The 14,176-nt window shown below is 34.7% G+C and overlaps 1 protein-coding gene across 1 annotated transcript in view; it reads left to right on the top strand.

Moving 5' to 3' along the window:
• The window catches only part of GNPDA2 (glucosamine-6-phosphate deaminase 2), a 35,625-nt gene that overhangs the window by 11,057 nt on the left and 10,392 nt on the right, over positions 1–14,176 (top strand). The window contains exons 4-5 of the mRNA XM_007957781.2: positions 7,387–7,571; positions 12,975–13,149. Coding sequence (XP_007955972.1) covers positions 7,387–7,571; positions 12,975–13,149 — 360 coding nt within the window. The remainder of the gene's footprint in view (positions 1–7,386; positions 7,572–12,974; positions 13,150–14,176) is intronic.

Genomic DNA, 14,176 nt, shown 5'->3' with positions numbered 1-14,176 from the left:
AAAAAAAAAAAAAAATTGTAACAGTTGGAATTGTTAAACCATATCTTAAGAGGAGGTCACAATCTGGTAAACTTCCAATTTTACCTCTTCGGGACTAACAGTGTACCACACTTTCAAAAAGAGTGTTTTTCCTTTCCTGAATGATAACCTCAGCCTTCAGTGTTTCTTTAAAACCCATATATCCTTCTAATAAAATTACAGGGTAAAATCTCTAAAAGTTTCCATGAACTAAGCCAAAACCAAAATTGTTTTAGTGCATTCTTTAGTAGTCAAATAAAAATACTAATGTTCTAAGTTAACATGTAAGTTTTCTGGGTATGTCTTATAATGAGTTTATTAGAAGGATGCTCATAAATGCATGAATTAGAGCTTTATTTAGTAGAGCTGTATTGTAATTAATATATGGTTGAGGGGGCCAAGTACAGTTAAGGTAGTTGTTTGTCCTTAAAGTGAGACATAAATTTGCATCCTGTTTCTGCTACTTACTGTCTGTTTGGCCTTGTAAACTTAGTTTAGTATAATTAAATAACAATAAAACAGAGTTAATATTTACCAATTCAGAATTGTGAGAATTAACTGAGCAGTGTTGTTGTTGTTAGGTGTGTAAAATGCCTCTCACGACAAACTCCGTAAGTGTAACTGGATATAGCTGTATTTCCAGTGTTCAGTCTTCTCTATTAGAACTGTAGATGCTGAAATAATTTTTCCTTATTGAATTTCCTGTTGAGGTTTTGACTGAATTACCTTTGAGGGCATTCCATTGAGATGGAAATCTTTCCTTTAAGGAAATTTTTTATCCTTGCCTAACAGAACCAATGCCATTTATATTCCTGTGCAGATGAGATGATTTATCTGAGCAAGAATCCATGTTACACTCCTTAACTTTTCAAAATACAAAGTTATCTATTTTTTTAAAAAAGTTGCTAATATTGCATCAGTATTCCTAGAGAATATTTACTCTCTAGTTATATCGATAGATCAATTTTGAAATAATTTCTGTTTAGCACCTGTCAAAATCAAGGCTAAGACAATAGATGTTTGAGAACATTTAAGGAATGTACTAGCCATCTTTAGGTTTTCTGAACAGTGTACTTCAAAATCAAGTAGAATTAGTGGACTATAATATACAGGCATACCTCATTTTTGTGTTTTACTTTACCAAAAAAAAACTTGATATTGTGATTTGGGTGAAAGTTTACAGAGCAAATTAGTTTTTCTTAAAATTCATACACATTTTGTCTTGTGACATTAATTGCAATCCCCACACTGTAACAGCACTCTTCCTACTTCTTCCCCATGTTTACCATTTCCCTTCGTCCCTCTTTCCTGTCCAGTCCTGCCTTCTGAGTTTTATTCCTGGGCAAATGCTGCCCTTTTGATCTCATATGCTTGATTGTTCCAAGGAGTACATAGCTCCCTTGTGTTATTGTTCACCTTATAGGCCTATCTTGCCTTTGGCTGAAAGTTGAGCCACACGGGTGGGTTCAGTTTCAGACTTGAAGAGTATTTAAGAGCCATAGTCTCTGAGTACTGTCAGTCTCTATCAGATCAATAAGCTTGCTTTTTTTTTTAAATGATTTTGAGTTTTGTTCCACATTTTTCTTCCACTCTATCTAGGATCTCCTATTGCATCTGTCTCATAGTGGTTATTGTACTTCACAGATATTGCATTCTTTACAAATTGATGGTTTGTGGCAACCTTGCATTGAGCAACTCTGTAGGCACCATTTTTCCAATAGCATGTGCTCACTTTGTCTCTTTGTCACGTTTTGGTAATTCTCACAGTATTTAAAACTTTTCCATAATCCAATTGTATACTTAATAGACTATATACCAAAGAAACCCTAACCCACTGCTGTCAAGTTGATTCTGACTCAAAGCAACCCCCATTGGGTTTCTGAGGTGGTAAATCGTTACAGGAGCAGATTGCCCGGTCTTACTTCCGCAGAGTGTCTGGTAGGTTTGAACCGCCAACCTTCTGGTTAGCAGCCAGATGCCTCAGGCAATGTGCTACCAGAGCTCCTAGACTACATACAGTATAGTATAAAAATAACTTTCATATACACTGGGCAATGAAAAATTTTGTGACTTGCTTTATCATACTTGCTTTATTGTGGTGGTTTGAAACAAAATTTGCAATTTGTGAGGTATGCTTTTACCTACATTGTTTATCTTAGTTATATCAAGAAATGTTTTCACTGGTTTACCATTATGCAAAAAAAAAATAGTTGTTAGAGGTTTCTAATTAAAAATGGCTGCATGACTTTTTTTTTCCCTCTTTCTCAGTTGAGGACTTTATTTTTTCCATTATAGACCTTAGCTAAGGATCCTGCCAAAGAGGCAAGGAGGCCACATCTTCTGACCTCCTCTAACCCCACAAGAAGAAGACAGAATCACCATCAGTAGCCCAAGGCCTATTCCTGTGAGGCCAGACATGCTGCCTCCTTCCAGCCCTTTCACCAACCCTGACACCAACCATTCTTCCTGCAGCACCCACCACCTCTCTGCTGGGTTCGATAATTCACTTTAGTGGCTGCACAGAATTTATAGATTATGGGCTTTATTAGGGAAGCAATAGGCTATAATTTAAGTTTAGAAATGCACACAGTCTCTTGCAGCCAGCCTTCTCAATTAGCAGGCAGCAGTCTCTCTCTCAGCAGTGTGTGTCTCTCATGTCTCTCTCTCAGCATGTATCTCTTACATCTCTCAACAGCACATGTCTCTCACGTCTCTCTCTCAGCAAGTGCATGTCTCTCAGGATTGTATTCCTCTCAGCAGCATGTCTTTCTCAGCCAGCAGTCAGAGAGACTCCTTCTGCCTCTAGGAGGGCTCCTTTTGAGGCTGGCAGAGTGGCCAAACTAACCAGTCCTAACATCACAATTCCATACAACTGAGAGAGACAGCAAACTTCCCAGAAGATTGCTTCATACCATACTCAACAGAAATACCCCAGGTGGATAACTTTAACAATCAGGAGCTACTCAATTGCTCATGGCAAATTCCACCATGGAGTTTACAAATACTTATGGCTAGAAAAGCCATACCAGGTAATTTGCTAGCAGATCCATTGACACATTTCTTATGGAATTAGAGAGAAAACAAATGAACAAAAGAAACTGATAGGAACTCTCTAACTCCATTCTGTTCTTTTATCTGCTTTCCAGAAAGCATTTACAAATTAATGTAATGTTTAAGGTTGTTGTTGTTGTTAGGTACCATCAAGTCAGCTCTGACTCACACTGACACTGTGTACAATAGAAACACTGCCTGCCATCCTCACAATCCTTGCTGTGCTTGAGCCCATTGTTGTAGCCACTGTGTCAATCAGTCTTGTTGAGGGTCTTTCCCTTTTTCTCTAACCCTTTAATTTACCAAGCATGATAGCCTTCTCCAGGGTCTGGTCCCTTTTCACAACATGACCAAAGTAGGTGAGTTGAAGTCTGCCCATTCTTGCTTCCAAGGAGCATTCTGGCTGCATTTCTTCTAGGATAAATTTCTTTGTTCTTCTTGCAGTCCATGGTATTTACAATATTCTATTCCAGAACCACAATTCAAAGGCATCAGCTCTTCTTTGGTCTTCCTTATTCATTGTCCAGTTTTCACATGCATATGAAGTGATTGAAAAGGGTTATAAATTTTTTATTCAAGATGTCTGGTAGTATTCTCTTCTTTCTCCATAATTTTGAGTTATTTCTAATTTTAGCTAAAAAATTTTGATGCATTTTCTAATGGTAAGCCTCTTCATTGTGCCCTTGAAGTAAATGGAATATAAATTTTAGTTATTTATGCTTATCTTTGACTATTATTGTTATAAAGAACTTTTTATTCTTAGACACTTTTTAACTTTTGTGTAGTTGTTTTCCCTACCCAAAAAGCAAAAAAGTTTTAAGAAAGTTTCCTTGGTTCTGCATCTTCACAGTAGTCACATAACGATCTAAGGTTTGAATTTTATAGCTACCATTCTATAGGACATAATTACTTTTTACCTAGGGAAAGATGGGTCAGTGTATTACATCATCTCTAAACTTTTTCCTATTTGGGTGTTGATGTACCTTTTTTCGGAAGTGTACTCAAAAAAGCAATCTCATTTGACTGTTTACATTTGTTGATTTAGGTTTGTTATCATTGGTTGTCAGTATGAAGCTTGGTATCTGGATCTTACTGTTTACCCTTCTTTTGTTCCAGGGTTTGTTTAATAAAAATACTAATTAGTGAATCAAATGGAATCAAGATAACTTTATTAAAGGTAAAGTTGGATTAGAGATTGCAAGTTGGGCTTGAGGCTACAATGTGGTTTCCCATTCCTCCCTTCTGAATTGAAAACAGTAGGGTGGAAGAAAGCTCATAATGTTAGCCTACCATTGCTCACTCCTGGAAAATGGAGTAAGAGTTTCTTTTTCTCTACAGAAAAGAGAAAGAAAGAAATACATACTCTAAAAAGTTCTCAATCTTCCTCTGATGGCAAAAGTGATAGGTAAGGTGTAATGCAATCTCTGACCCATCCTCAGCAATACAGTATACAAATAGAATTTTTTAGGTGGAATGTAAAGATATTATTAATTATTAATAAGTATTTAGTTGTTAAAAAGTAAAATGTAAGAAGACAGGAAAACTAGCCTTCTGATTTAATTATATGATTGGGTTCTTTGGTTTACTACTAATAGAACAAACAAGGGAACAAAAGCAAATTTATTGGAATGATTTAATGTAATTCCCAGAATAAAATGAGAAGTTGAAATAACCAAATCTTTGGAAGGATAAGAACCAGGAAGCCTCAGCTCTCAGAAGTAAGAACTCATCAACCTCTCTGTAGTGGTATCATCAAATCTTTTTGTTCTACATAACCTTTCTGCCTGCATCTCTAGGCAAATTTCAGATTCTCCAGAGAAAGATCATTACTGGTTCAGCTTGGGACATGTGCTTATCTGTCTGAGAGTGATATAGGGTATTAGATTGTTCTAGTCCTTGTGGTGAGGGAACCAGAGCAGAAGGTTAGGCCAGAGGTTGGAGAAACTATACTGAGCCAACCAAAAAATAGCAATCACCCATTCATTTATTCAACTGTTATTTATGGATGGCCTCCTGTGTGTTATGTGCTGCTGTAAATGACAAAGATACAGCAGTGAAGATACAGTCCTTACTCTCATGAACGTTTACATTCTACCCCACAGAATAATAGGAACATAAAATGACATGTAGCTCAGACTTTGAGGTTAGAAATGCTTCATGGAAGCCTAATAGTTTAGACTTAAAGGCTGAATAATAGTTGTGGGTTTTTGATTTCGTGATTATTTTTAAGAAAGTCTTATAAAGCTTTGTAAATCATTATGAACATTTAAAAAAGTAATTTTAGATCAGGAATCTCAATTTTTGACAGTTACTCATTACACATAAGGCGATGTGTTGACCCCCTTCCATCATGAACTTTCATTTATAATTTCAGTTTAGCTGTACTCTTCTGTATGGCCCATATCACCAGTGAGACTACAAATGTTGCTCTTAGTATAGTTCTTATTTTTTTGGAACATTTATTTTCCTAAATCTGTCCTTTCCTCTTTATATATAGAAAAATAAATATCTGGACATGTATACTTAAAATGCAAAATAGAATACTTACACAGATCTACAGAGAAATACAGCTCTATCTTTTATAAATTATAAGTACATAATAGTAGAAAAGAAATATCTATACATGTTAAGTCTGGCTATGTCTCTACATTAAAAATGCCTAGATTTTTGTGCTTTGGTAATCTGTATCTAACTTTATTCTCTTTTCTTTTCCATCAAAACCAAATTACTCTTGGTCATATTTTATGTTGTTGTGACTTGGGAAATATTTCTAAGAATTTTAAGAGTAAGTAAATAAACTTAGCATTAAAATAAAGAGCAGAATATAAATGTCATAGATCTTTCAATGACTCAGAGAATTTGTGGGATTATTTTTTTAATTGAGGTTACCAAGTACCTGATTAGTTAGGAGGAAACATGTATATACAATTTTATTTATGCCATAGAGGCATTCTTGACTTTTTATGAAAAGATTTACTTCTGTTTACTTCAAATGAGGAATGTTGTATCCTTACCTGTATTTTAGAGGCAGTCTTGAACCTAAGTGCTGGCAACAGGTTTCTCTAAAGCATTATTTTTCATATTGTGGGCTGTCACCCATTATTAGGTCATGAAATCATTAGTCAGTCACATCTACCTTTGTCCTTTTTGTTCATTTTGTAAATGAAATGGAACTTAATAGGAAGTAGCTTATATGGCTCTTTGTAAGGGTAAATATTGTTTCGTTTGATTCTTGTGTTAATATTTATGTGCAAAGTGTGTGATGTATGTGTATGTGTACCACATTACAGTGTCAAATACATTTCTTCTAATAGGTTATAGTCAATGTTACCTTGTCCAATGTACACATTTTTATAAGTGAGAAAATATAAGAGAGGTCACTAATTAATTGTCCCATCTTGACTAGATAGAACCAAGTTGTTGTTGTTATGTGCCGTCGAGTCGGCCCCGACTCATAGCGACCCCTCCTTGGGTTTCCAAGGCAGTATCACTACGGAAGTAGGATTGCCCAACCTTCCTTCCGAGGAGTGGCTGGTGGGTTTGAACCGCCAGACATCTGGTTAGCAGGCAAGTGTCTTAGCCACTATGCTACCAGAGCTCCTAGAACCAAGTTAGTGTTCATATAAAGAACACTGGGTTGGCAATCAGAAGGCTTCAATTTGAGTCCTATCTCATTCGTAAATGAGTCACTGATTTTCTTAAGCATCAAAGCTTCTTTTTGAGTTTTTTTTTTTTTTAAAGACAGGAGACATGAGACAGATATACGAATGGGGCAGATATACCCAATTTGTTCTTCTCACAAGATTCTTAAATTTATCTATTGTTGAAATTATGTATGTGAAAGTGCTTTATAAACTAAACTCACTGCCAGCAAGCTGATTCCAACTCACAGTGACCCCAAAAGAGTTTCCCAGGTTGTAAATCTTTACTGAGGCAGACAGTGACCCATCTTTCTTCCACGGAGTAGCTGCTGGGTTCGAACCACCAGCCTTTTGGTTAGCAGCCAGATGTCTTAACCACTACAACATCTGAACTCCTTTTATAAACTAAAGTGGTAATCTATTGTAAGATGATACTTACTTTCACAGCTATTCTCGGAATCATGTTAGTGCAATACTAACCATATAAAAAAATATTGAAATACTTGTTGCATCAGGTACAGAAACATATTTTAATGCAGTATCACAAATTGATCTATAAAATGAGGTAAGTATGTTTAATATATCTGTACTTTTAAAACCACATTGAACTTTGAGAAACCTTATTTACTTATGAATATATATATATATGTGTGTGTATGTATATTTCTTTTGAAAGGAATAGGTCCAGATGGTCATATCGCTTTCAATGAGCCAGGATCCAGTTTAGTATCAAGGACAAGATTAAAGACTCTAGCAATGGACACCATTTTGGCAAATGCTAAATATTTTGATGGAGATTTGTCGAAAGTGCCAACTATGGCTCTAACAGTTGGTGTGGGGACAGTGATGGATGCTAGAGAAGTAAGAATTAAATATTCTTTAATGTTTTCCCTTTGATGTTTATGTATTTTGGAGGGATTATGGTGCTGAGTAAGTGATAATTTTGGTTGTATATTTTCACAATATAAATTGTTTTCCAGCTTTTAACATGAATTTCTATCAGTCTCACTGACATCTTTAGGATTCAACTAAATTAAGTCTTTGAGATCTGTAAACTAAGAATTAGGGACCTTCTCTTTTGGGGTACTGCTTCATTTACCTATCCCTGCTCCACAGTCTGAACTGAGGTCCTGAAATTATAATGATCAGATAGTTCTTTTTTAAGTAATAGTCAAATAGACTTTTTGACTATTTTATTTTCTACTGTACAAAGATTTAATTTGAGTTAGACTACTTTTGGAGCCTTGAAAATAATGCAGTGTGAAGTGCTTCTTGACTGTAGAAGAATTACTAGTTAGTTTACAGCAGGAAGGTACTGATCTAAGGTGAGATTTTTTTCTAAATTTGATGTATTAAATAAGAATAAAACTCAGAACAGTAAGTCCTAGGTTTTAATTGGGCTGTCATTCCCCTTCCTGAGGATAACAGAACAAATTATATTCAGTTTATGAGTGTAAGTGGTTAAATCATATGGAAGCCCAGAATTACATTCCTTTCTGGCAGCAGGATTGGACAGGTTCACAGAAATGAGTACAGACGGGGTATGATGAGCAAGTGATCTTGACATCAATATATCCATTCTTGAGCATACAAATAGAACTGTCTTTCAAAATACAGGAGTTTGTCATTGTCTAAAAAATCATTGGAATATGAAAAAAAGACCTTTCAAGGACTAAAATTTTATACTAAATACGTTAGAAAGGAGACTTTAGAGAAGTCTTATTTCTGAAATATGAAACTGAAAGTTATGGAAATAGATTTCTTATATTTAACAAGATTATTATTTATCTCATATGATTATGAAGAAAATCATTATGGCAGAACTATTTAGCATTTCATCATTTTCCCAAGGCCTATCCTAATGTTTAACTTTTCATAGCATTCTTTTGAATCAAGTACAGTGAAACCTGTGACAGCCGAATTCAGTGGGACTGCCTTTTTATCCATGTTTAGCACCTAGCCCTGCTGTCACATAATAGGTATTCAGTTATCTGTTGGGAATTGTTTGAATGAAATAATTTATTTTGGATGAAGTCATATCCACAGCTTGGTTATCTGTCTGAATCATCAGAGCTGACTTTTACTGACTTTTGGAAGTTTTCCAAGAGCCAAGTTTATCCTCAAAGGATTAAATTTCATTTCACCAAGGTATATTTAATGATGAGGCCATATAGTCTAAAAGTAATTTCAAAAGAAAGATAAACTATTTTTAACCATAGCAGTATCTTGAGAGTTATAATTATACTAATTTCCATATTTATTCTTCATGTTGACTTAAGGAAAAACCAGTAAAATCTTTCTTTTGACTTTACTGCCTTACTGAAAGTCACAAAGATCCCCAGTGACTTCCTAATTGTAGAACTAGTGTCTTTTCATTCTACTGGGTCTCTTCATCATTTATTAATGCTACCATTATTCTTTTCTAACCATTCTTTCTTAATCTGCTTCTCTAACTCTTCTTCCTTGTCTCTTGAACGTGGTAGTTCCATAGGGTTTTATCCCACCATTATACATTCACTCTGCATATTCTTCTTCATGACCCTTTTTAAAAAACTACCATGTCAAGTCAGGAAGAGTCACATTTTGGAACATTCTTCTAAGTAGTTTTATTACTATTCTAAAAAGGTCAATAACTTGTGACCATCTCCATTTGTTACCTATCCCTTTCTATTACTATCTGAATTATTTTTTCAAAAATATGGTTCAGTTGATTACTTATGTGTTTAATTAAGACCCTCTGATTCACCTGTTTCCTCATCACAAGATGGACCTAGCCTCTTAAAACCCTAAGCTTAGGTTATCAGACTTCAGCCTAAGTTTCTACCATTGCCTTCCATGGGCCATGTTCCATGTTAAGAAACTTCTGGCTTTTTATTAACTAGCCCATACCTGTTTGAAAACCTCCCTTTGGGGGGCTTTTCTACTTACCCTTAAGACTTGGCTTCAGATAGGAGGTACTCTAAAAGCTTTTCCAGCTCTCCCAGCTGTTGAACCTTCATGTATCAGCTTGTCTTAGTATTTTATACATACTGTATTTTTTTAAAAAACAATGTTTCTTTTTTTAAAATTTTGTGATTTGGGTATTTGTTTTGTACAATAATTTGTTTACATGTCTATTCTTATGGCACTCTTGGCATCTTAAGGCTACATGATGGATAAAAGCTTAGAATTTAGAGCTGAAAATCCTACATCATCCACTTGCTAGCTATAATTAAGGGAAGTCACTCAACAAAATTTTCTAAGTATATTTCCTCACTTATAAATGGTGACTTAAAAAAAAAAAAACACCAGAAGGGGATGTTGAAAACTAAAATTGAGATTATAGATTCTTGTAATTTATTTCCATCTATTTATATAATGATAGATTAAATGTTGACTTTTAATTACTTCAAATAAGCTTATTTCATAACCTTTTAAAAAGCAATATTGCTATAGCTTTATGTATTTTTAAGTAGCATCAAACTACTGTATTTTTGCAGTATCTTCCTGAGCACTGGTTATCAAACTGAAGTATACATAAAAGTCACTCTGTACATAGTCTCCACATCCAGAGACTGATGCTTTAAATTTTGAGATTTTGCAGTTTGAGCAAATATCTCATATTACTCTGATACAGGTCTGATAAAGGATTTTTCATCATATGAGAAGTATTCCCCTTGAGAACAGTGGAACAGGTGTATTCAAACTAATCACATATAGTATTAAATTATACTCTCATAGGAATTTTTTTTCAATTTTTACTTTTCCAGATATTTTTTAACACTTAATTAATTGTTGTATCTATGCCTTAGCCATAAACAAACACCAATAACTAATTCTTCATCCAACCCTAACCTTCCATCACCCTTCTTTCCTTCTACTGCTTTCATAGTACTACTGTAAACATCATTGTGTTTCTCATCAATAAAAGTTTGGTTGTCTTTTCACTGTTTTTTCTCAGTATACTCTTAGTGTTGAGATTTGTAGCCATCTGTCTCATTTTTATACTGTTTGCTTCAGTAAAGACTCTTTGCTCCTGCTGTCTAATTGGTAGCTCTTCTAATAGTTACCATGTCTGTGCAGAAGAAATATACTTAACAAGACCAAGGGAGCTCTGGTAGTGTAGTGCCTAAGGCATATGACTGCTAACCAGAAGGCTGGCAGTTCAAATCCACCAGCCACTCCTTAGAATGAAGATTGGGCAGTCTACTTCTGTAGTGCTACCACCTCGGAAACCCAAGGAGAGGTCACTATGAGTTGGTTCCAACTCAACGGCAGTGAGTTGGTTTTTTTTCCTCTTTTTTTTAACAAGACCAAGATATAAACAAGTTACAAAATCTTTGTACACTTGTTTCTTTACTTGTAAAATAGGAATAAGAATAGTATTCATCTTAAATAATATATTGTTTTTAGGATTAAATGAGATAATTCAAGGAATGTGTGTAATTCAGAGTTTTACTTTTGATGTTATTTTTAAATTCTGAAATTTAACTTCAGAAAATCTCTTTCATGCAGCAATAAGTAGAAATTCTCATAATTACATTAATGCAGTGTGTTAAAGTACCTTTATAGAGATGCTTTGAGTACTAGTCTAAGGACATTTGTGAGATTGTCTGCATAATAATAACCTGAAGGCTCTGATTCTAACTCCAGATGTTCTGAATTCAGATACCTAGGATGGAGCCAAGAATCTGTGTATTTGAAAAAGGAAACAAAACTCCTATAACTTTTATCAGTCTTAAGAATAAAAATGTTAGCAAATGTCTAGCAACCAAAAATAATGAACACATTCATAAATCTTTCTTCCCTGAGCCTAATCATAAACCAAAAAACCCACTGCTGTTAAGTCAATTCCAACTCAGAGACCCTATAGGACAGAGCAGAGCTGCCCCATAGGGTTTCCAAGGCTATAATCCTTAAGGAAGCAGACTGCCACCTATTTCTCCTGAAGAGCAGCTGGTGGGTTAGAACTGCTGATCTTTTGTTTAGCAGATGAACTCTTTAACCACTGAACCACCAGAGCTTCTTACTGCCTGAGCCTGTTGTTGTGTGCTGTGGAGTCGGACCCGACTCCTAACGACCCCTCCTTGGGTTTCTGAGGCAGTATCACTACTACGGAAGTAGATTGCCCCATCTTCCTTCCGAGGAGTGGCTGGCGGGTTTGAACCACCAGCCTTCTGGTTAACAGTCAAGTGCTTTAGGCACTACGCTAGATCCCTATAATTAAGAATTATCAGTAAAAGCATTAGTTGAAATTCATATATATCTTCATTCGTGGGCTTTGGTTTTAGTTAACTATGTAGGTTCACAATGACAATCACATACTGAATCTTGATAAAATATCGTTTTACCCACTAAAAAGCTAGTTATAAAATATGTAATACAGCACTTTTTATGTTGTGATATTTTAGAATTACAAGCTTTAATATTCACTTTTTACTGTGATGAAAAAAACATTTAAAGGGTTATTACATTTACATAAATTTGTGTGTATATGTGTTTTCTCTGGTAGCGTAGTGCCTAAAGCACTTGATTGGTAACCAGAAGGCTGGCAGTTCAAACCCACCAGCCACTCCTCAGAAGGAAGGTTGGCCAATCTACTTCCTTAGTGATACTGCCTTGGAAACCCAAGGAGGGGTTGCTATGAGTTGGGTCCTACTTGATAGCAAATAACAACAACAAATGTTTTGTAAAATGTAATCAATTGACTGCTAAAAAGGTAATAAAGATTCATTCTGACACATACTTACATTTGCACATATTCTTTGAATTATTTATAAGCAGGCATTGAAACTAAGAGCTTGGAATTTCTGAAGTTCACGAGGATATTCTAAGTCATGTTCTTAAGTCCTATGTTTAAGATTCCTAATCGTTTAAATTGTTTTGTTCCAAGGCAACATTAAATAGGTATATTCAATGAAGCAGTCTTCAGACTCTTTTAGGATTACTCTTCAAACATGTTTGTTGTAGAGTCTCTTTTTTTAAAGCACTACTGTTGCTTATCTGGACTAAAGCAATTTTGTATGTCATCCCAAATTATATAAATCCCTTGTCTGCTGACTGGTAATTCTCCTTTTGCAAAACAGCCCTTTGGTTCTTTTTTTAATTCTTCTGAATAATCATAAGCATTATGATCTATTCACTCCCTCCCAGAAAGGTATTATTTTGTTTCTTAAACCAGGAAAAGGGATATAGTTAGAGATATATAGATGTATAGAGAGAGCTGCCTAGTCATTGGAACATGCTGTAACTATTAATTAACAAATGATGCTCATGATTTTTCAGGTAATGATCCTCATAACAGGTGCACATAAGGCATTTGCCCTGTACAAAGCAATAGAAGAAGGCGTCAATCACATGTGGACTGTTTCAGCTTTCCAACAGCATCCCCGAACAATTTTTGTATGTGATGAAGATGCTACTTTAGAATTAAGAGTTAAAACTGTGAAATACTTTAAAGGTGAGCACTGAATTACAAAAGAAGACTGTGAGAATATTCCATTGTAGAAAATAATTAAAACTTAATATGACTGTGCAGTTGTATTCATCCTGGCCTATTGAAAACTAGCATTGTGAGGATACAGTAGCCAGTTCTTTCAAGAAAAGAAACTTCTTACCTCAGACAACAGTAGCTGTCAGAGTTGTTTCTTATTTTTTTCATGAAGAGAGTATCTTTGGTCTATATTTTAGCAAATACAATTTTTCTTAAAATCCAGTTTAGTAAAATTTATTGTTTTCATATTGACTATGCAATACTTATAAACCTAAAAGGACATATATATCCTTTCTGTTTTTCTTTTTATTGTTTAACTAGCCCACCCTTCCCTAACACTGTCTTTAGAACCTAAATGGATAAGATGGGTCTTCCACTAGCTCATTTAATCCTCACAATTTCAGAAAAACTTATTTCCATATATTCACATTTTAATGACTAAATCTTAAAGCAGCATAGAATAAACTCTCCAAGTAAGCAGGAACATGTATCCTTTTCAAGCTAGAGATGAAATAGTTAGGTTAGTTTTTAAACTAAAGAGTTTTCTTGTCCAAGCAGTTGATGTAGATTTTTCTTTTGCTTTTTCTTTTAATCTAGTTCAGTAATTTGCAAACCTTACTGTGCCAGATTCTGTATATAAAACATGTAATTGATGTAATTGGTGATTCCAGAGATTTTGAGGGCAATTTTTGACTTAAATCTATTTCCGGAATTTAAACTATTTTTTGCTGCAGAGTGAACTCCACTAATATATATATATGTACATATAAGCAAGCTATAATAATAGGTACTCTTTAAAAAAACACCTATATTTACAGATGTAAAACTACTGTTTTTGTAACCTATTGGCTACACATTTAAGTCAGTGATTTACAAAGTATTTAGTATGTGCACTAGTAATCTTTTTACTCCAGTAACTAGGTATCTATTTTAACATGTATTGGGGAAACATACAGAACAAATCAGACCTGTATTGCATGGGTATCATGCCTTC

The sequence above is a fragment of the Orycteropus afer genome, unplaced genomic scaffold, assembly GCF_000298275.1.
Source record: "Orycteropus afer afer isolate SDZICR_OR568_19922 unplaced genomic scaffold, OryAfe1.0 scaffold00795, whole genome shotgun sequence".
Lineage (NCBI taxonomy): Eukaryota > Metazoa > Chordata > Mammalia > Tubulidentata > Orycteropodidae > Orycteropus > Orycteropus afer.
This window is presented reverse-complemented; position numbering and strand designations above follow the sequence as displayed.